Source organism: Excalfactoria chinensis, chromosome 1, assembly GCF_039878825.1.
Source record: "Excalfactoria chinensis isolate bCotChi1 chromosome 1, bCotChi1.hap2, whole genome shotgun sequence".
Taxonomy (NCBI): domain Eukaryota; kingdom Metazoa; phylum Chordata; class Aves; order Galliformes; family Phasianidae; genus Excalfactoria; species Excalfactoria chinensis.
The window spans coordinates 169693735-169717042 of record NC_092825.1 but is presented as its reverse complement, the minus strand read 5'-3'; the positions used below and the strand labels follow the sequence as shown (position 1 = coordinate 169717042).

Sequence of the window (23308 nt, the reverse complement as noted above, 5' to 3'; positions counted from 1 at the left end):
TTACTTCCTTTATGATTTTTTTCAGATATCTCTACCACCTTCATACAGATTGCACCGAGCACAAATTTTATTTAAAGGTTGCAATAACACATTCTGGAAAAGTGAAAATCTGCACCATCAGGCTTAATCTTCTTCCATTATTTTAAACTGGAAGAGTGCAGAATCCATCTGCATTCAGTAGTGTGCAGCCTAGATTGAAATACCATTACAGGTAGAGTTGTTTCAGGTGTGAGGTGTCATTAGTCTTTGTCCAAACAGATATCACTGGGAAGATGATCATGAATAATTTGCTGTGTTGTTATACTGTTTATCATCTAAATCCATAAACACTGATGCTTTTAATGGACAGCATTTGTTGCTATTTAGCTTTCAGCAACAAGGAGTTTATGTAGGCCTCAATGTAACACAAAACAGCCACACAAAAATAATAATATGATCAGATTGGGTAGGTTGAATTTTTTTCCAAATACTGGGCATCCAATCAGGACCCAGCTGTGTTCATTTACATTTGTTTTCATGAAAAAAGTTTATCTACATTATGAACCATATGCCATCAGACTGCAACTGTAGTGAAATGGGATAAGTCCTCCTCTTTAACTCCTTAGGGTAGTGTAGACAGCTCATTCTGCAGGCCTTTTAATTTGGTAAGATGCAGCTCATCCAGTGTTCTGCATACAATGACAATGTGCTAATTAGCTCTTTAAATTGATCTCCACAGCTAGCACCAAAGTGGTGCTGTCCCATTTCCACCTCACATCATAAAAACTAACAACTCTCAAGGATCCTTTTTTTAAAACCATTCATAATCTGCAGTCTCACAAGAAAATCAAGATTTAGCATCACTTTTGAAAACCAAGCTGTGCATTTACACTGTGTTAACAAAGATACTATACTACTATGTGACTATGACAAAAACTAGCAGTAGTAGATCACAATTTCCCTGAGTCTTTCATTTATTTGGTTTTAAGAAGTCCACAAAAGTCATTCACAGAACTTGAGATTTAGGACTATAAATAGCAATTACTCTAAGGATGGAAGCCATCCGTCCAGAAAGAGTGAAGTGATGGGTGAGATGAAATACAGAACTATACAGCAATGTCTGTAATCCAAACCATCATACAGTCCTTAGATTACAGACACTAGATTCAATTTATACTTGTCAGGATATTTAAAAATACGTTTTCGACATTATTTGTCTTTGTATCTTTCACTAATAAAATGTTACCTGTTTTAGTCAGACTCCTATAATCACAAAACTTCAGAAATTAGATTTTTAAAAATGCTTAGTATCACAGAATTTAAAATGCAGAGAATTAGCAGTGTTACCATCAGCGTTACCCCAGACATTAGCACCAGAAATAACGACTGCCACACTTACAAAATGATGATTTTAATTATGCTGCTTAAACTGTAATTTCTTTATATAAAATTGGGAAAAGTGTTTGCATCACAACTCTTTCTGAATGACAGATATAACCCAATGATTAATATATAATAATTTAAATATGAATTTGCATTTTTGGACTATTGCACTGTAATGAGTCACTTCTTTTAATGTATTCAGAATTATACAGCTGCAAATATAGATTTAAATTATAATTACATTAAATTAGTTTAAAATTAAATTCAATAAAATATGTATAGCTAAGTATAACTTAGTATATAAAAAAACAAGGGAATATTACTTTAAATGCATATATCTGTTTTAAAGTTTAGAGAAGACAAAAATCCTACATTTCAATTTCAATTTTAATTTGTCACACAAGCTATTTATATAACACTTGGATTAGACAAGCTATTTAAGCACATTCTTAGTTTTCTGCCTATTTTAATCTTGTTGAAATTTCAAGGACTTAAATACGTCCTTCTGTATTTTTCTCAGTATTTATGTCCTGAAGAACTTGCTAAAATGAAAACATGCTTAAATTTTGATAATCTGTGAGATATGTACTGTAACTGAATATGCTACTCTGTAAGATGAATTTAAGTAAAATGCGTATTTAGAAAAGAAAATGAAGACTGTTACATTATGGAGGTTTATGAATAACTCAGCTGTGCCCATGAAAGTGACTGGGGATGGAATGGGGGGAAACACATGCAGAATATCTCTTGGGTTGAGATCTGAAGCAGAATATAGCCACTGCAGAAAGCATGTTGTGAGTCCACCTTAGTCGCAACTCAAATATGTATTTCTTAAAGATATCCTCCTTAGCCCATTAGGTAAGAGGTCCGGTTCAACCAGACAGCCTGGGCTAGCCTTCGTCTTTATGAATGCATGTGAAGATAGCACTGTTGTAATCACAGAATCATAGAACAGTTTGGGTTGGAAGGGACCTTAAAGATCATCCAGTTCCAACTGCCCTGCTGTGGACAGGGTAACAGGATGATAGGGTGAATGAGAGGAAGTTCCATCAGCTTCTGCACACCTGTTCCCCTGCCACTGGTGCATATTCTTCCCAGTTCCTTTTACACTCTTTTTATCCTTTTACACTTCCTTTTACAACTCCCCTGTAGGGTACTCCTGTAATTACAGCTTTAGTTCATAGGACAAGGAGCAAACCTTAGTATAATGTTGGCCCTGGATTACAGAATAGACAATTAGTGCAGTTACAATACCTTGTAGTTAATGCAAACATAATTGTTAGCAGCCATAATCATCATTATCATCAGTAATGATTCATTAAAGTCTGACATAAACATATTTAAAGAAAGAGATCTATTAAAATATTCTCTCTAATGGAAGTGGATTCAACAAAGTTTTTATCATTTAATGGCTGTTTTGTATCCTATTTTCCATATACTTGCCTTTTGTACTGCTTATAACTTGATTCCTTCATACTGAACTATCTTTTCCCCAAGTTGTCTTCCTTAGTTTTGTGGCATAAATTTATCACCTTTGCTACTTCATGGAGTTTAGAATTTCTGTGAGACTCTGAGGTGGCGTGTGCAGAACAATGATTGTTCCTTATGAAAATATGATAATAAGTAACTATTTCGAGGATCTTATAAAAAATAACAATATATTTAGTGACAATAAGGCCTTTTTCTCTTTGAATCCTTCCTTAAATTCTTTAAATTTGAATTAATACCTAAAATGACCTACATAGACTGCTGTCTACCTTTATAAGATCTGAGTCTTCTCTAATAGGAAAATTAAGTGTTTCTATAGTTCTGTAAAACAAAACTCTGCAATATGTTTCTTTTTCTAAAAGCATATCAGGTAAATATAGACTGTGATAGTACGAAACAGGAGCACAGTATAAAGAACATGTAAGCCACAGTGTCCTGATGTTGATAACATACCTGCTTAGCTGAGTCTACAAACCAAATCCAATTAATCTATACATCTATATTTCTTTTTTTCTTTATAGAAAGCAGAGATTGCTGTCGCGCCTCTGACCATCACTTTGGTACGAGAAGAGGTCATTGATTTTTCTAAGCCTTTTATGAGTTTGGGGATATCCATTATGATCAAAAAGCCCCAGAAATCTAAACCAGGAGTGTTTTCCTTCTTGGATCCTTTGGCATATGAGATCTGGATGTGCATAGTCTTTGCCTACATTGGTGTCAGTGTGGTCCTGTTCCTAGTTAGCAGGTTTAGCCCATATGAATGGCATACAGAAGAACCAGAGGATGGGAAAGAAGGACCCAGTGATCAGCCTCCCAATGAATTTGGCATATTCAACAGCCTCTGGTTTTCCCTGGGTGCCTTTATGCAACAAGGATGTGATATTTCCCCAAGGTTTGTGTCAAATCTTTTTATGTTTGCATTTTATCTTCAACACTGTCTTCCCTTTTATTTTTCTGGCAGTGTTTCAAATTTTATTCTTTAGGAAGCCTTTTCATTTTTCTTATTTTAATAACTATAATAAGAGTAACAAAATCTGCTTTGAATTTCAGCCATTATTATTTACATATGTCAATGCGCATAAATCACAAACAATTCTCAGAAACAACAGGTACACACAGGAGGAAGCCCACTGTGTGGGTTTCAGAGGAATTGTGTTGTTGCTAAATTAGTTCTATTGCATTACAGTTGTGAAATACACACTATTATGCTGTTTACCTTGTGTGAACAAATGTCCCATTTCTGTTCCCTATTAAATTCTGCAGCACTGATTCCAGAATATCAGTATCTACATGAGAGATAATATTTGACCAGCTGTTTGTGAAAGCCATGCTGTAGTGCCAAGCTAGGCCTTACAGAGTGTCTTACTTCAGATGTAATATATGATCTCAGTCCTGAATTTCTCAGCCTTTTTATATATTCTGGAACTTTAATGTGCAGTAACTACAACTTAATTTATAACACGTTCTTTCAAATTTGAATTAGCAATAAGATTTTAGAGTATTCAGAACTGACCTCCAGCTCTGCTATTATTCAAGTCAGGAATAACATTTCTGTTGATTAATACTGGATGTACATTCCTGTTCAGCAGCCTTCACATCAAATTTCAGGTGGCAAAATGGAAATTTTAGCTTTTACTTATCATAAATAACTTACCACAAAATTGTCTGCTTCTTAAATAACAACATATGAAATGTTGAGATTTACAGTTGCGTTCAGGATTTTTGATAAGTCCTTGTGATAACTGAACATACGCTATTTTGGTCACAGAAACATTTTAATCCTGGAACCAATATCTTGCATGTGCAAATCTTTTTTAAAGAGAAAAAAGAGAAAGCTACTGATTTGCAACTACTATGCTTTACTTTTGTCTCAAAAATGAAATTACCTACCTGGGATTTTTGACAACGTTTTTGTCATGCTAGGCATTTCCAGAAATAGGAACATAGAAAATGAATGCTTCTGTGTCTGTGAGATATGTGTTACTGTAGTGGAGTGTATGCTGTAGTCATTAAGATTAAAAAGTGTATATTAGTGTTTAAAATGTGAATACTCTCCTTCCCATTCTCTGTTATGTAATGACATATTCAGTAATAATGGTGCCTTTTTTCTTTCTCTTTCTTTCTTTGTGGCTGAAGAGACAGGAAAATGTGCATTATCTTATTCATGTTTAGATCCCTCTCAGGTCGCATTGTTGGAGGTGTCTGGTGGTTCTTCACACTCATCATTATTTCATCCTACACTGCTAACCTCGCTGCTTTCTTGACTGTTGAGCGAATGGTCTCACCCATAGAAAGTGCAGAAGACCTTGCCAAACAAACTGAAATTGCTTACGGGACACTGGACTCAGGGTCAACCAAAGAGTTCTTCAGAGTAAGTTGGCATACCCATTAGAGCAGTTTTCCCTACTGACCACTGTGATAAGATACTTGAAAAGGGTGAAGTACTATTACTTTGCAATTATGTATAATATGGTTTGTATCTCATGCAATTCCTAATCTACATTTTGACCCCTTGACACCTTTTGTTGGAATTTTCAGTTATTTTAATTCATGGAAAACTTATTGATCCCGTCACACTGGAGAGGAGTGTTGCCCCGAGCGATACTGGAGCCTGTGATAATTAAAGCAGCATTGCACTATTGATTCATTTGAAGCTACAGCACTGAAATGATGTGAAGCATTGAAAGTCCATGATGATAATATGCAGTCTTGCAGGTTTCACTTTTACTTATGGATTTGGCTGCATGCATTTTGCTTTAGGTTCTTGGTTGTTGGATAGGTAATGCTTTTTTTTTTTTTTTTTTTTTTTTTTTGTTTTTTAACTTGCAGACATTCAGATGAATAATAAAGAGAAAATATAATTTGAAGGGATCAGGCTGAAGCATTAGGAAATAGCCTAAATACCCATTCATATGTCTGTGCTGTCTCTATTGATTACTTCATTTTCATTTGTTTTCCTATATATCTGTAGTTGGCATGTAGACAGGGAGCCTCGGCATCATCAAGAGTTCATAATAAATAACCCCTCCTGCTTTATTTCACATTTCCAGCAAATGAAAGCTAAACTTTCATTTGAAGGTGTGTGAGTTTAGTGTTTGAACATGGCTTTGAATAAATGTTGTAAGCCAGTAATTCTCCTTTGGTAACTAAATTGTTCAAGACTGTCAAGACTAATATTTATATGAAAGATACAGATTAAGGTATTTTTAGAAGAAAGAAAAGTTTGTCTTATTGAAAGGGTACTGTTCTGTGTCAGACGCTCCCATGTTCTCCATGGAACTGCAAACAATATCATTTCAAAGATAGCTGCTGACTGTTGTCCAAAAAGTCTGTAGTGAAATAATATTTTCATTGTAAGATACAGCCCCACAGAAAACTTGCAGATATTTTCTTGCATACTTTTAAGCTGTAAAAATATGGTGCCTTATGGGAGTTTACTCTTAAGAGGGCTTACTAGATTTCTTCTGTAGATACAACATCTTGACTGGGACAAGAGTTTTAGGATGAAATAAGTCACCTGTTAAACTACCATTCTCTTTACACCAACTCTAGAGTGATCCATCAGAAATGGCTAGGGTGCTTGGTACTTCATTTTTAGATGGATATGTTTCAGGGACAGGTGTCTATACCTGTCTTCTTGCACAGTAAGTATGCTGCTATACACCTAAATGCAATGATACAAGTGTTTTCTGAGAACAGGCTTTGTTATCCCCGAGGTGGTAGAAACACAGCTTTTTATTCCTGGAAGCCCTGATTTCACATCAGAAACCTGCCAAAACGGTGGCTTTCAGAAACAGGGAGCTTATCTGAAGACTGAAAAGCTGTAATCCCTGAGATGGCTGGATTTCCTATTTTCTAGAAAATAGCATAATCCCTCAGAATTCCTTTTCATTTTTCTTCATCTAAGCTTAACCCATAGATTCAACCTTAGTTCACTTTGTGCAAATTCTGGCATTTAATTCTGAGAATTCCAGTTTCAGTCCATTAAAATGTATGCATTTCAGTAGCTTTTCCAACAGGCATGAAGCTGTGATGATAATTAAAACCATGGTGCTGAGAAACGAGCAGGTTTATTTAATTTTTAATTATTCACTTCTTGCATTCTCAGGAATATACAGTACTTGCAGTACTGTACACAAAAAAAGAATTCCGAAGGGGGTAAAACAGAACTAAGGAATGTGGTTGTTTTCTTGAGGGTTTCCAAACAATTTCAAAAGCCACTGTCAAGAAACGAAAAGGTCAGGTCTTGTGACATAAAGGGTGTCTTGGTCAAAAGAATGTTGTGGTTCTTTGAAATCATACTGTAAGCACAGAAACATTCATGCAAGTGGCAAGATCCCTCCTTAAAAAGAAAAATATTCTTTGCCCTCTATGATATTCTTTCACTTTAATCTTATAGTGTTTAGAGAAAAAAATTCATATTTACACATAGGTTGCTCCGAAAGTGATGCCTCCTGTATATTTCCAGGAAAACTACAACAGATTGAGAGAGCACAGTATCACAAAGTTTGATGGAGCAAATTTTCAGCTACAAAACACAGTTGCCACCATAAGCTCTGCATTTTTGCCAGCGATTCACAAGAACCTGCATGCTAGTAAAACCTTGTAAAAATATGTACCAGGGGAGGCGACCCACTGTCACTGTACCACTGCTGAAACACATCTCTCATCACCTCACTCTGCTGTTGTCCACTATTTGGTTTCTACAAATGTTCAAGTGTCAATGAAAGTCAATGAGTGACATTTTTTCAGCATGAAATAATTAATTCACCCAAATATCCTTAATCTGTACTTCCACACCAGACGCCATTTTGTCAGACTGCCCCTCTGCTGCCATCTCTCACATAGCAGCAAAACTGAATGGAATACTGGTGAAAAGTTTCAGCCTTGACTGTCATACCACCAATATCCGCCTATGGCATCATGGGCCAATGCAACAAAATAGGAGGCATTACTTTCTGAGCAGTCCTTGTATTTTTTTTGTCTTTATTTCAGCCATAAAGGAGTACATTAAAAACAATCCCAAGTACTGGATGCATTTTCAGATACAGAATTTGAAGTTTTATCAAGTTTTATCCTATTTTGATCACTTCAGAGGAAAAAAAAAAAAAAAAAAAAAAAAAAAGTATAATCAAACCCCTGTCATCACATGGTTTTAAATTTCGGTGATAGTACTGTGGTTGGTATTACACTTGAATCAGAGCAGTCCCAGATATATGATGTGTACAGACTGGGAGAAGATCTCATTGAGAGAACATCTGGATTGGATATCCAGAAATTACTTACAGAGGGCAGTGAGGCACTGGCACAGGCTGCCAAGAAGAAGAACTGCCCTCGGCAGTGTGATTTGGTGTGTGGCAATCCTGCCCAAGGCAGAGAGTTGGAAATAGATGATCTTAAAGGTTCCTCCCAACCTAAGCCATTCTATGATGATTCTATTTCTAAATTTTTTTGCACAAAACAGGGACAAAGATAAAACATCACTGACAGACAATATTTATACAAGCACTGTTTGTATAATCCACAAACTCATGCCCCACCTCAAACAATAGTACAAGAAGACTTGTTTCCCAATTTTTATTTATTTATTTATTTATTTTGTATGTATGTGTTGTCAGAAGCAATCATCAGTTTTAGAATTAGAGTCATGGGCAACTTTTCTTTTAGTGATTACTGGCTGTGATCCATCAGGACATTTTTCTTATCATTTGGTCATTCTTATCAAAAAGTCAGAAAATCAGAACACACATTCAGCCTGCTCTAAATCCAGACTGAAAACAAAAAGGTTTTGAAGACATAGTAAAGAAAAAAAGGACTTTGATTCCATCAACTATTTACCCTTATTTCCTGTTTTGGAAGCAACAAGAGTTGCACTGCCAGAGCAGTTTGCTCAAGAGAAAGATTGTTTACCTTTACCAGTCTCAGAAAAAACCTACATGAAAATCATCCTATCCTGACTGACTGCAGGGGAAGGCTGTTAAAGTTTCTCAGATGTTAATATGGAATATCTTCAGTTTTCACTCTGGGTTGACATGCGCAATTTGAATGTCAACAAAAATGGATACAATAATGTCCTCATGGAGCAGATGTCGTGTTAGACTTTCTTGTAGTTTTTATCTCAAATCCAGAAAAAACATACTTACATGAAACCTTATTTTTTTTTACTTGACTAAGAGCATAATTTCATGTTAATAATAGTAGTACTTTTTGTGACATTTCTAGGACGTTTGAATGAAAATGACCTATTATAATTTTACTTCATGAAATGAATGTTAAGATATAAGAAATTATTAGAAGTAAAGGTAAAAAAAAAAGGAAGTAAATATTCCTGAAATGTTGCCTGATTCATTAAAGACATGGATGTCTTGGCTAAGGCTCTGCTCTTAGCCGCTGTTATGTAAATGAAAAGGAGCTGTGTCTACAGTGGCAGCAAGTTAGGATGTGATTATGGACATATATAACTATTATCAATTTAAGCTTTATTGTGTTTGATGGACAAAATGGGATAAGTAGACAAACTAAAAAAAGCATGGATAATTTATGATGTTCTGTTGTATGGCATTTATATCAAAAATTTCTGGTTAAATGATGCTTATTTTCCAGTTAGATGTACTTCCCTAACAACTTCTTTTCTAGGCTGTAATACAATCAGTCAGTATTTGCTCAGGGAAATTACTCTTAACCTGTGCATAAGTCTTGGTTCCAGGATTCGTTAAGTCATTCCACATTTAAATAATACCTAGATGACATTGTTTTATATTTGCTTAAATATTCTAAGATCTTTTTGTTTCCTTCATTGTGGGACCATATAATAAAATAAGTATTTTCCTGCAGTGCTCAGAACAGCATAGGAATGGACTGACAGACGAAATCTCACCTTGCTTGAAATTCTTGTTGACGGAAAGAAAAGCTGACTGGAGTCACAGCTAGAAAGAGTCTTTTTTTTTTTTTTTCCCCACACACTAGAATGCCCTCTCTTAGTAAATAAAAATACTGGATAGTGGTCCACTGCCATGCTGCTGGATGGAGCAGAGGAGTTGCTGAATTAATGCAACAGGCACGGGGAAGCTTCTGATCTTGATAGCACTCTCACCACTGTGGTGTCCAAGTTTAAATTCTTCCCTTTCTGATGTTTTTTTTCCCTATTTTTTTATTTTATTTTTTTATTTTATTTTATTTTATTTTATTTTATTTTATTTTATTTTATTTTATTTTATTTTATTTTATTTTATTTTTTCCTAAGGTTTATCATTCCCTAATTTTTTATTTGTGAATACATCACACAATCCCAATCGAGAAAATCTTCAGCTAAGTCATGAATTCCTGCACATTCCTTGAGCAAGCACATTTTCCAGCCAAGTACTTGCTAGATATAAATCCAATTTATTTATAAACTACTGTTCTAAAAACATACCTAATATTTGTTTAAGACCAAATGCTCCCAGCATTATATCTCCTTCAGCAGCATATTTTGTACAATTTACAATTTTCTGTTTTCATCTTTTATTATGAACCATGTCTTCAAATGCTGTGCAGAATTTCAGTTGAAGTTGAACCAGTTCAGGATTGTAAATAAACAGAAATATTACTTTAGCTATTGTGTTTTCAATGACATTAGAAGTAGGTGTAAGAGCAGAGAATTAACTCAAGACACAGCTCAATATCTATGGAGGAATTATTTATTTATTTATTTATTTCTCTTCTCCATACAGGTTTTTATGTGTATCTTTTTCATACACAATTCCCTAAAATGCTCCTAAAATGTTCCTTATAGCATTTACTGTGTGAACTGCTTTCATCTAAAAGTAAATTCGGGCCCTAACTATGCAGTTATTTTTCTGTAACTGCAAGAGACTAACAGGATATAAAAGTGATATCTGATTTTACAGTATCTACATTATTATGTCTCCTTTTTTTTTTTCCTAACTAATCATTGGATTCAAAGGAAACCCTTAGCAGTCAGATTTTCCCAATACTCGTTATTTGAAAAAATGTGATTGATTTTATTTTGAACAGCACCACTCTGAAATGTTGCAACATTCTTTTGTTCTAACTTCTTTTTAATTTTCTCCAGAGATCTAAAATAGCAGTGTATGAAAAGATGTGGACCTACATGAAATCAGCAGAGCCGTCAGTGTTCACTAGGACTACTGCAGAGGGAGTAGCTCGTGTCCGCAAATCCAAGGGCAAGTTTGCCTTCCTGCTGGAGTCCACCATGAATGAATACATTGAGCAACGAAAGCCTTGTGACACCATGAAAGTGGGAGGAAATCTGGATTCGAAAGGCTATGGCGTAGCCACACCGAAGGGTTCTCCATTAAGGTGGGTGGAATAGTATAACAATATAAAATGTGTTGTTATAGTATTCCACCTTCCCTGATGTCCCTGATATAGCTATTTTTTGTTTTGTGTGTGAACATGGTATGTTGTTTTTCTTTTCTTCCATTTCATATTTTGTTTGATCAGCAAAGGTAACAGTTCCTAATTGCAATATGGATTTAACAGCTATAGTTGGCATATCTTTCAAGGCCATATAAAAACCAAACTGGTTGAACACTAGCTACTTGAAGTCAGCCTCAATAGAATTAACATCAGCTATTCTATTTCATCAGGTTTTTTCATTAGATTCAACCCTTTATAGAGTATTATGCATACATTATTTGCATCAGTAGCTGCATCAATAATAATGCCTACATTTTATGTTTTGTTCATTGATCTTGGCTGTCGATTTCTGAAAAAGAAGCTGCTTTTAACACCTTTTTTTTTTCAGTTGTCATCACTTAGAGGCAATTGTTCTTTCATTAAAGCAACTGAATTGAATTGCTTTTCTTAAAGCACCTTCTTATTCAGAAAAAAAAAAAAAAAAAAAAAAAAAGGTTTTGTTTCCAACATTATGCATTTCAGTACTGCCTTCAAAGTCACCCACATTTTTGTTATCTTGGTATAAAGCACAGTTTTAGGAGAGTTTTAGATTCACAAACAGAACATTGTTTGCTGATCATTTGTATTCTCAGGGAAACAGAAGTCTAGGTACTTCTCTGTGTTAGAATTGGCAATATTTACCATTGTGATGTCCTCAGCATTTAGTGTAAACAATGTTGTCATTTTCCTATGGTAGACTTGCCAATTTTCTTCAGAGCATAAGAGGGACTAGCAGATGGAAGGAATATGGCCTGTGACTTCTTGCAGCAATAGGGTGCATGGGATTTGGGAGAGTGAATGGTTCATGGAACAACCAGCACTCCCCTGCAGCAATTTCACTAATGTGCTCACAAGTAGGGGTTAAAACAGTCTCCAGTAAGACAGTCACTAGTGAGATGAGGAAGGTGCTGCAGGTGCAAATGGAGACATTATTTTGTGCAGGAAGTAACTGGGGAAACCTGTCTACATTCGTGACCACAGAGGAAACATCTTTACTGCTATTCAGTTAACTAGGTTAGCTCTTAACTCACTGATTTAACTTACACACAATACCACAGATGTCAAGCCTTAGCTGCACCACACTGATGGGAATGGAAATATCACCATGTCCATCTGCAGGAAAAAAAAAAAAAAGGGGGGGGGGGAAGGGGTGTACATGCAAGGGAATATCAGTTATTTCTAGGATTTGATATTAATTTTTGGTCCTTAACATTCAGTACCTCTCAGATTAAAAACTGACACCTTTGCCACTGAATGGAGTGGTAAGAGAACATAAGGAGATGAGAGACAGAAAATGTCAACAGTAATATACTAATTGTAAAGAAATTATGTCCAGAACTCACAGGGCAGTAAAAACAGAAGGCAATAGGTAATAAAAAGGGTGACTGATTATCTATTTCCAAAGCACAGTGCCGCATATTTTTAGTTTGATATTTTTAATATATTACTATCTCTCCTCTCAGTGCTGCAGAACACCTAGAAGTGCTAGACGGCACTGCAATTGAGTGGAGCTGCAAGAAAAGCTAAAAGATAACAAAGTGCCCAGAGTCAGAGCAGGCTTCTTTTAGCTGCTCACGTATATATCCTAGCAGTGGTCTGTTTGCCCTGAGCATGCTTTGTGGTGCTCTTTAGTCCTTCTCAGTATTTTCTGCTGAGTATTCAACACCATCAGAATCCTGAGCATTAGCAGCCAGTGGTAGTTATTCTGTGTCAAATTTGGGTTTATTTCTGGTTTGGTAGGCTGGCAAGACAAAATACATTTAGAGTAATAGGGCTGAGACATAAAGTGGTTAGACCAGAAAGGAGGTGGGACCATTAAGACAGGTTAGTAGGAACAGAAATGAAAAGCCATGATCAAAAGGATGAAGTATGAAATCCTGGTTTCATCACAGATAAAAACAAAGCTCTCATATGTTTCTGTGAGGCCATGATTTTCTCTAAGCATGAGTCAGAAAGTATCATTAGGATGATACCAACAGTTAGCTTTTTACCTCCTAAGTTCAAACATGTTTCATAAAAGTTGATAGGGAGAATCTTACCCAAGCTGAAAATCGGACCAAATCTTCTTTCAAGCTGTCTTGACTGGCTGTCAATATCCATGTCTTTCCCGAGCCTTTCTTTCACGTGTGCTAAGCTGCTTGTTCTCCTGCTGCATCCCATTCCCTCTCCAGCCCCAGTGACAAACCTCAAGCAACACGTTAGTGCTGCTTACCCATTAAAAAACATTAAGCAACTAACTTAATGTTCTGGACAAGAAGAAAGAACAAGCAACACCTCACATGCCTACCACCTGATCCATGTGTCCATGTAGAACTAGTGCTGAGTGAAGAGAGGAGAGGCATTCTGTGTGCTTTTGAACAGAAAAGACTCAACTGTACTTTCTAACTGCATGCTTCAGTATTTCCTGAACTGTTTGGAACCATACAGTGTTCTGGGTTTACCATTTGGACTGTTGCTGGTCAGATGAGTTATGTAACTGCTGCCAGCACAGATAATTGCAAATATTGAACACAGTTAGAAATTCATGAAGGGCAGACTAGCTCAGCTCATTACATAAATTAGTCAAAACACATAATTTGCTGTGGGAGTTCAAAATTTTATGTTTTATTTAATAATCATAATTTCCTTTTGGAATTATGTGTATACCACAAATTACTTGATGTAGTTCAGAAATAATTGCAAGTAACATATAAATGTTAAACATTCACACTCTATTCTTGGGTTGTTCAGGACCAGGGAAAAAATATCAGTTTTTTCAAATGCATTATTCATAGCAAATTATTTACTAAGCTCTTTGAACACCTATTTCACCTGAGATATTCTGTTCTTAATCTTAATCTTCATCCTATCTACAGTGATTGCAAATCAGGAGTTTCTTCATTGAAAATGCGGTAACAGCTTCATATAATATTGATGGGATTATATGGAAAACCAGGCCATATATTTTCACATATGTAGCACAGAAAGTGGAGGAAATATAATCAGACTTCTTCCTTTTACAATAATTTCCAGCCATCACATTACTGGGCTCACGTTCATTAAAGTGCATGTACCCATCCCTTTGCTCATGCAGATGAAATCCACCCTTCAGAGTGACCAGGGATCGGTCTCTCTGTTGCTCATGACTCTGCACATGAGCAGGTTAGTGGATTTTAATTCGAAACTCTTTTTTATTGGATTCCATGCCTCACTCCTGCAGTGTTCAACCAGTAGTTATTGGCTAACTTAAATGATTTATTCTCAGTGCTGGTGGAGTAGTAGGATTCATGCATATATCACTGGGTGGTAGAGAATGAGAATTGCCTGATGTGTGCTTCTTTTATGCCCAGTGGGCAAGATCATGCTGCACATCATGTTTGTCTCCTTCTTTCCTGCCTTTTCAGTGATATTCATTTATAGATAATATGGTAAAAGCCTAACATATTTGAAAAGGAATGTGGGATTGAGGGCAAAGACTCATCACAACAAAAACTGAGTTTCTTTCATAGCACTACCCAGTCGTCCCTACTGTTTCCTCTTCCTACCACGGTAGGTATCTGTCCAAAACTACTGTGTAGTAATCAGTGTGACATAAAGAGTGTTTTTCTTCAATGGTTGTGCATTGAAAGGTGGTTCAGAGAGAGCTGCTGGTCTGCTTAACCAGACCTGCCTTTGTAAATGTGGTGTTAGAAGATGGTCTGGTTGCCAGACTTCTGGCCCTGGCTTGTTGGCCTTGCCACGCACAGTAATCTGTGTCTCTACAGGCCAGTACCCGGAGGCCTTTCTCTGTGCAAATTCTGTGCCTTGCATGCTTATACTCTTCTGTTTGGGTTATGTAGGCATCATAGAAATGTTTGAATAGTGATGAAGGTGGAAGTTCTTTGCTCTTAAGGATAAAGGAAAAGGAAGAAAGGGCAATATTGACTTAAAGGTACTGCTTTCTGTACTTTGAGGCTCTTTGATGCAAGGATAACAGGTTGAGCTAGAACACAGTTGTTGCCATGACTGCTTTCACTAAGGACATTGTGCTGGGCTGGCCTGAAGCCCATAGCATGCAGTGTGAATGGGTGCAAGGTGGTCAGGTTATGAGTGCTGGTGAAGCTCTTTGAGACCTGCTTGGTATGTGTGGTAGAATTAGACTGCCTAAATAATTAGCAACAGTTGTGTGAATAAATGAGCTGATGAGATGGAGTAAATGTGTTAGAAATTGGTGGGACTGATGGCGGCTGTTCACCAACATGTTCAAATCCAGAGCTGTATTAAATTCCTGCTATTGACATCACAATGAGTGCTTATAGATACGAATCTGGGATATCATAGTTCATTATTCAAGTCTCTATTCTTTACATATAGCAAAGAATAATTTCAGCTTGACTTTAGAAGGAAGTGTTTATTTTCTGGTGAGGAAGGAGAACAGGGCCACATGGCAATAGTCACTAGCTGAACTGCCGGTTCTTCATCCTTTCTTCTGTGTGTTTTTTGTAATGTGTGGTGGGAAATATGTGAAAGGCATCTGTGCAGCAGGTGATGGGGATGTAATTTTCTGATCACTGGTGTGAAGTGCAGAAGTGCAATGGGAGCAAAGCCATGGATTTTAGTTTCTAACCCTTGCAAGGAAGGAGTCATCTGGAGAATGTTTGGAATGAAAAGGCATCCCCAGAGTGCCCTGCCAATATCTTAAGCATTTATTCGTTTTAGTGCTGAACCTGAAAGAGTTTTATCTACACTGGGGTTTCTGTGATGGAGGGATCTTTTTTCTTGAGGTAACTTGTGAATTTATGAGAATAAGATAAATATCCATTAGGAATGGGGGTCTCTGTGTGGCGACCTTTGCAACCTACTGTCTTGATATTAGTGACTTTATGGCTAAAGTCCGCGTTTTCTTGAGGCAAATATCGAAACTGTTGTCTAGCTGTCCATCTAGCTGGCAGCTTGGTGTCAATGCAGAAATAAGCTCTGTGGGGACAGGAAGATCACACTTTGAAGTAATTCAAAGATATATTGATGTATTTTTTGTTACTTATTTTTGGCAGGACACAAAATGTGCCATGAGTGCAGCATCATGGACACTAATTAGGTGTTTTCTCTAGAAAATAAACTCTCAATAACAACACTTTTCACTGCAATTTTGTGGCTTAAGTCAGGATTGTTTTGATTTCCTACCTTTCCACTTGCAAAATTTACAAGAACAAAACTCTCCAAGTAAAAGATTTTACTTAAATGTATTTGCTTGATCATCCTGTAGTGGAGCTCTTTATCCAAACAGTGCATTTATAAATGTTCCTCCTCTTTTTCTTTTCTTTTCTTTTCTTTTCTTTTCTTTTCTTTTCTTTTCTTTTCTTTTCTTTTCTTTTCTTTTCTTTTCTTTTCTTTTCTTTTCTTTTCTTTTCTTTTCTTTTCTTTTCTTTTCTTTTCTTTTCTTTTCTTTTCTTTTCTTTTCTTTTCTTTCCTTTCCTTTCTTTTCTTTTTTCTTTTTTCTTTTTAATCTTTGTTGATGTTGTTGTTGGACTCTTTTCTTATGGAAAAGACTATTGGTTAAAAATTAGAAAGTTAATACAGGAGGCATCACTGGGGAACAGTGAAACCTGGGATTCTGATCTCTGCTAACTCTGCTCTCAAGATCTTTTTCTTTTTCTTTCTTTTTTTTCTTTTTTTTAAAAAAAAAAAAACAAAAAACAAAAAAAAACAAAAAAACAAAAACAAAAACAAAAACAAAAAAACAAAAAACAAAAAACAAAAACAAAACAAAAAAAAAAAAAAAAAAAAACCAGACATTCTGTTATCAGACAGAAATAAGTGGAAATAATCCAGGTAGAAGAAACCAAATATGCCTTCAAGGCTCAGCTGAAGGAACAACTTGCTAACATTCATTGCCAGACTTTCTGTTGACTGATTTTCTTTTGACCCCTGACTTTTACATTCCTTGCTAAAGAGTGGCCCACTCTGCCTTTTTACCTTGTAAATATTATTTTCAGTTGACAGATAATCCAATGCATTCTGAAGGATTTGACCCATCTGAGAAATATCCATGCTATAAGCTCTGACACTGTATGGGTAATGGGGTGTTAATTCATGCTTTGTTATGCCTAAAGTAAAGGGAAGGATATTATGTGAAGTCATACAGTATGATCTACACCATCAGTCAAAATGGGATAATGTTTACAATATGCATAAGATGTTACAGATCACCTTCCAGTTTTCAAATCATTTTGCATCACAGAAACAAATGACCTTATAAAAACTCAGTAAGAAAAACTCCCAACTAAAATTCTGGTCTTAAAAATACCAACACAGTGCCTGGAACTATGCTGGGATTCCTGTTTTCTCAGCTTCCCCTTGCTTTAAAAGAACAGAGGTCAAATTCAGTGATTTCACACCACTACCCCATTTTTATCATCCATTATTCGCCAATTGTTTCTATATCTTTACAGCAGCCATAAACAATACCAGTTTCTAGCTCCTATGCTGCTCTTCTGAAATGATTGCCACCATGGTGATACTGCTTTCAGGCAAGACTTGTCATTCTGGTAGAATAAGAGAAACTCACTAAATATAGATTAGATAGATAGATGGATAGATAGAAAGAAAGATAGATAGATAGATAGATAGATAGATAGATAGATAGATAGATAGATAGATAGACAGATAGATTTAAAAATAAAAATAAAAATTGAACTTGCATTTTCTATATCTCTTCTCACTGCAAAGATCATTCATTTCCAAAATGTGGGGAGTCACATAGTGGTACCTCTGTGGTACCTCTGTGGTACCTCTGCTCCCTGTCAATCTCTTCCTTACTCCCAGGGAAGATCCCTGCGATCTTAGTGAGACCATTTGTGAAATGAGGTTTTTGAGCAGATCTGAAAGGGCAAAGCAGAGATATTGCAGTGAGGAGCGCAGTGATATGCACTGTGGAAACAGCAATTAAAGTTCAGCCTAGAAGGTAAACTTTATCTAAACGTTGTAACAGCAGGAGGTATTTTTAAATTCGCAGCAGATCTCCATGAGGTTAAGGTACCATTCTGCCTTTTCATCTTCAGCATTGACTTAGCAGCACAATTAGGCATTTTTTCCTTCATTTTCCTTTTTTTTTTTTTTACAAAATATTTGGACAGGAGCTTTATCCTTCTGATATTTAGTGATTGCTGAAAGTGAAATTTCTGTGCTCTTATAGAAGCATTGATGGGACCATCAACGTTTGTAGAAGAAATTAAGACACATAAAAATAATAATAATAATAATAATAAATCATGTTTCTTCCTGCTCCAGGATTATTTGAATTCAAACAAAAGTGGAGCTACCAAATCTGACCAAATGAAGCCTGTCAGGTTGTTTGCAATTCTGTCAGGTAAAAAATGAATGCATGCAAATAAAGCTGAAACAATGAACTTTCCCAAAACTATCGGTGAATAACCAGAATCTCCACAAAAGAAGGATATCATGGCTGTACCTGTCCTACTGACTTTCTGGAAGTTTGCCTACCCTTGATAAGAATTAATCCCCAGAGTATGCCAGTGGGATACAAAAAAGGGTTATCATTGTTTCCCATCTACAGATACTTGGAGGTAAAACTCTGTTTCTTGGCACTTCTTCTGTCCTCTTCCCGGCTATTTCCAGTTTCTTTTGAAGCAGCTCAGCAGAGAGCAAGATACAGCTCTTTATATTTTAACAATGCAGCTTGTTATTATTTCTCCTTTTTCTATTTATTACAAGTCTTTGACTGTTTAGGTGTCAGTTTCCAGGAAACGGACAGGCTTCAGAGTATGTATTCATTAAAGGCACAATCCAGTCACCCTTTGAAGTTGATGGTACAATTCCCACTAAGTAAAAGAACTGTCCCACTAAGATAGTAATTGTCTAGGTAAATTGTAGGTAGGCTAAAGCAAGGGAGCAGAGCACTGAAAGGCATCTCAGCAGCTTGCAACAGTACCTCTCTGTGGAAGTGACATTTGGGAAACAAACAGCACCTTCACAACAGCTTGCAATTGATCTTTGTGGTAGTTGCAAAACTGACCACCTCCAATTGATGGTGACCAGATGGACTTCCAAGAGACAAAAAAAAATGGCCATTTAGTTTTTTCTATTCAGCCTCAGCTCTTATAAGAAATCCGAATTCAGAAGTAAGAAAAGGTTTCTTTTTTTTTTTTTCTTTTTTTTTTCCTTTTTTTTTCACAGTTTAAGTAAACTGAGTATTTTCATCACTCGACCCACTGAGTAATTGGTGAGTTGAACATCCCAGAAGGCAAAGTGGAAAATTCTTCCCAATAAAGTACAAAGAAGAAAAAAAAAAAAAAAACTGCTCTAAAATCTATTTCCCACATCATCAAGATACTCCCAAGGCGCTCAGATTCTACTTAAATGGACATACATGTATCTTACAAACCAGCATGAATTTAAAAAGATTTCTTAATAGAGCAAATACTTGTGGTTGATCAGTAGTCATTTCTCTGAACTGTTCTACTTTGCATGTAGCACAAAGTAGAGTCAAAACTTCTGCTCTTTTACTCAGTTAATTGTCTTCAGATATCCTTTGTGCAAGTATGTCTGTATTTTTATAACTAGAAGACTTACTCCCATCTTATGCTTCAGTTCTTCTGCTACCTTTTCCATTTAAGTCACAACGTACTTAAAGCTGAAAAAAGGTTTTAGCTCCTGTTTAACTACATCTTTTAGCACATCAGGTGATGCTGAACAATTCTCTCTGCTCTTTTGTTGAGCAAGACTATTTTTTAACAGCTTTCAGCAGGACTGTCAGTTTTCTATAGTCAACATTTGAGTACAATTTTCCTTCCACTTCTTTAAAGCCAAAGGTCAACTGGATGAAAGCAAAGTTATAGATCCTAGCGTGACCTGATAGAGGGACCTATTTTACTGTTACACTTCAGTTATTTCTTTCCACTCTGAAAACACATGTGAAAAGAATCATCTGTCTCCAGGACCCAGAGAAGCCCCTTCCTCCCTCTCTCTCTCCTCCCTCCCTCCCTCTCTCTCTCCTCCCTCCCTCCCTCCCTCCCTCCCTCCCTCCCTCCCTCCCTCCCTCCCTCCCTTCCTCCCTCCCTCCCTCCCTCCCTCCCTCCCTTCCTTCCTTCCTTCCTTCCTTCCTTCCTTCCTTCCTTCCTTCCTTCCTTCCTTCCTTCCTTCCTTCCTTCCTTCCTTCCTTCCTTCCTTCCTTCCTTCCTTCCTTCCTTCCTTCCTTCCTTCCTTCCTTCCCTCCTTCCCTCCTTCCTTCCTCCCTCCCTCCCTCCCTCCCTCCCTCCCTCCCTCCCTCCCTTCCTTCCTTCCTTCCTTCCTTCCTTCCTTCCTTCCTTCCTTCCTTCCTTCCTTCCTTCCTTCCTTCCTTCCTTCCTTCCTTCCTTCCTTCCTTCCTTCCTTCCTTCCTTCCTTCCTTCCTTCCTTCCTTCCTTCCTTCCTTCCTTCCTTCCTTCCCTCCCTTCTATTTAAAATTAGATGTTTGGATTCCTTGGATTAGATGCAGGCAACTAATTTTGCATATATCAGAGTGGAAATTCTTTATATATCATTTTAGATTGCCTCAACTGTGTGAATCAGATCAATTTTGGATCTTAAAACTGAGTCTACAGAAAAATTCGTTGGATATGTTTGGAAATCTGTAAATTATTTCCTATAGAATATTTAAAATTATTGTGGGTAAATTACATCACCCTCATGTTAGGTGCATTACATACAAACATTTCCTTGGCAATTTTTTTCATGTTTTTACATTTTAAATAAAAATTTTGAATTTGAAGCTTTTCACAAAAGCTTTTTACTAGTTGCAACACACACACAAAAAAAAACAAGAACTAGGATGTAGATTGGTATTTCTCTCTTTGCTGGTTTAAATTAAGAAAATTATGTCCTTTTGTGTGTAATGTCTGGGATCAGCCCACATTCAGATGCTCTGTGCTGAGATCCAGCTCCGCAGGTTTCAATCAACATGTTACTATCTTAATTACATTCTAAACTTACCTTCTGATAAGAAGTTTGTTGGTTTTGTTGTTTTTTCCTTTAAATCATGCATGACAATTGCATCTAGTTGCATACAATTTAAATAATGTGAATTCAGGCTATGAAAGTGTTGATAGTGAACAGAAAATCATCAGGGTCTCTTGAAGACTCCAGAATTTTTCCTAACACAGATAATTAAACAGACTGCTACTTTTGGCTTCTCTTAGATAGTGGGCAATTATCCAAAGTTGTTTCCAATTAGAGTGCTTTTAGTTCATCCAATTTGTAAGCCACAAGAGAAGATATTTTGGCATCAAATGAAATAATTGCAAACTTTCAGACCATATCTAGACTACTACATCCTTTCTTGGTCCTTAATTCAAGAAAAACATCAATAAATTGAAGCAATTTCTTCAGCAGGTTGCCAAGATGGTCAGGAGCTGGAGCTTGTGCTGTGTGAGGAGAGGCTCAGGAGCTGGCTTGCCCAGCCTGGGAGAGAAGGCTTTTGGGGGGGAGCTGATAAAGTTCTCCAGTGTCTCTGAGAAGGTCACTGAGAAGACATGCTTGGACTCTTTGCAGCAGTGCAGGTTAGGAAGGTGAAAGACAACTGACAGAAAATGAAACAGGAGAGGTTCAGTCTGAATGTAAGGAGAAATTTTTCCCCAAAACAGATAGTCGAGAACTGCCTTAGGTTGCCCACAGAGGCTGAGCACTGTCCATTTGTAGAGGCTTTCAGGTTGGGCAAAGCCATGAGCAACCTGTCTACTCTCAGAAATGACCTGCTGTGAACAGGAGGCCAGACCGGAGACATTCTAAGGTTCTTTCCAGTCTGTGCTATCCTTTCGAGGTAATTACAAATTGAACATCTCCAGCTGTCACATCCAACCTCCCAGAATTCCAGGATTATCTGGGAAGTGTCAGGAGCTTATGGAGCAGAATGTTCGTTGCTCTTTTAGTAGCTGTGAATCACAAGTCAGTTAGGTTGTTCTCATCTAAATCCCAGTCACATGCTGTAAAAGCATAACAGAATGAAACGGAGTTTCAAGAAACGGAGTGAACGGAATGAAACAAGCAACATTGCTTTGTACCTCTTCTTTCTCAGGACACAGCCTTGCAGAGTTTCTGAGTGATTGATAAGCTTTGTGGAACTCCTAGCACCGGGGTCAAAAAGTGAGTTTTTTATTGTGTGAGTCAGAGCCCTCTGTTTGGCTGTCCCTCACTTTCATCAGGGTTTGCACAAAAATCAGAAATATTTCATGGTTAAAGACTGAGTTGAGGGAATTGAGGCACATTTGTTTAAGCTTAGTCTGGCTCTAGGAAGTAAGTGATTTCATTGTGAGGACAGAAGGCTAAATTCTATAAATTCTTGCCTGAGAAGGTCCGAAGATTTCTGAGAGGCAATGAAATGTGCTTGACTGAGCATGAGGCTGGAAGTCACATCAGACTGATGAGCTAAATTGTGATCTTGCTCCCATCTCTCAGGAGACTTGGAGGAGGTCAGATCACCTCATGACTTCAATTTCACCTTTGCAAATTGAGGGTAATGACAATTGCCCATCAGCCTTAGAGGGATAGTGAAGATGAACTGCATAGTGTTTACTGTGCTGTGAATATGTAAAGTCTATTCTTACTTCAGATACTGGCATTATTAACTTAAATCCATGGAGGTGTGTGCTTCAGAATGAGACCCCACAGTAAATTTCTTAGTGTCTTTGATCAAAGAGACAGTTTTAGAGACAAAACTGGGAATGGCTAATTAGCTAATGGCTTATAAAGAGCAGTCTTTGAACACACACCATTCTGAATTCCCTCTAGAAAGCAGCAGCAGAAATCTCCGTCACCAGTGGATCTCATTCTCTCCATTATTTTTACTAAAAGGAGTGGCATGTGGGCATGTTTTCAGGGCAATAATTGCATTAGTTAGATCTCTTTGTCCACTGTGGAGATCCTTTCCATGTATATATATTTTTTCTTTCCATAGCCTGGCTACCTGCAATTGAAACACTGGCAGTGTTACTGTGACTGTGTACCTGTGACTGCGCATGAACTACCTGGTTATGAGTGCTGGTACATTTGCATTTTCTGCTGTGTGCTTATCTGTATCAGTGAT

The 23308-nt window shown here is 36.9% G+C and overlaps 1 protein-coding gene across 8 annotated transcripts in view; it reads left to right on the top strand.

Moving 5' to 3' along the window:
* The window catches only part of GRIA4 (glutamate ionotropic receptor AMPA type subunit 4), a 213909-nt gene that overhangs the window by 162762 nt on the left and 27839 nt on the right, over positions 1 to 23308 (top strand). For all 8 annotated transcript variants that reach the window (XR_011902624.1, XM_072326689.1, XM_072326690.1 and 5 more), the window contains exons 11-13: positions 3372 to 3742; positions 5023 to 5221; positions 10925 to 11172. Coding sequence is in view for 7 of the 8 variants with exons in the window: in XM_072326689.1 (XP_072182790.1) it covers positions 3372 to 3742; positions 5023 to 5221; positions 10925 to 11172 (818 nt within the window). In the remaining variant the exon portion in view is untranslated. The remainder of the gene's footprint in view (positions 1 to 3371; positions 3743 to 5022; positions 5222 to 10924; positions 11173 to 23308) is intronic.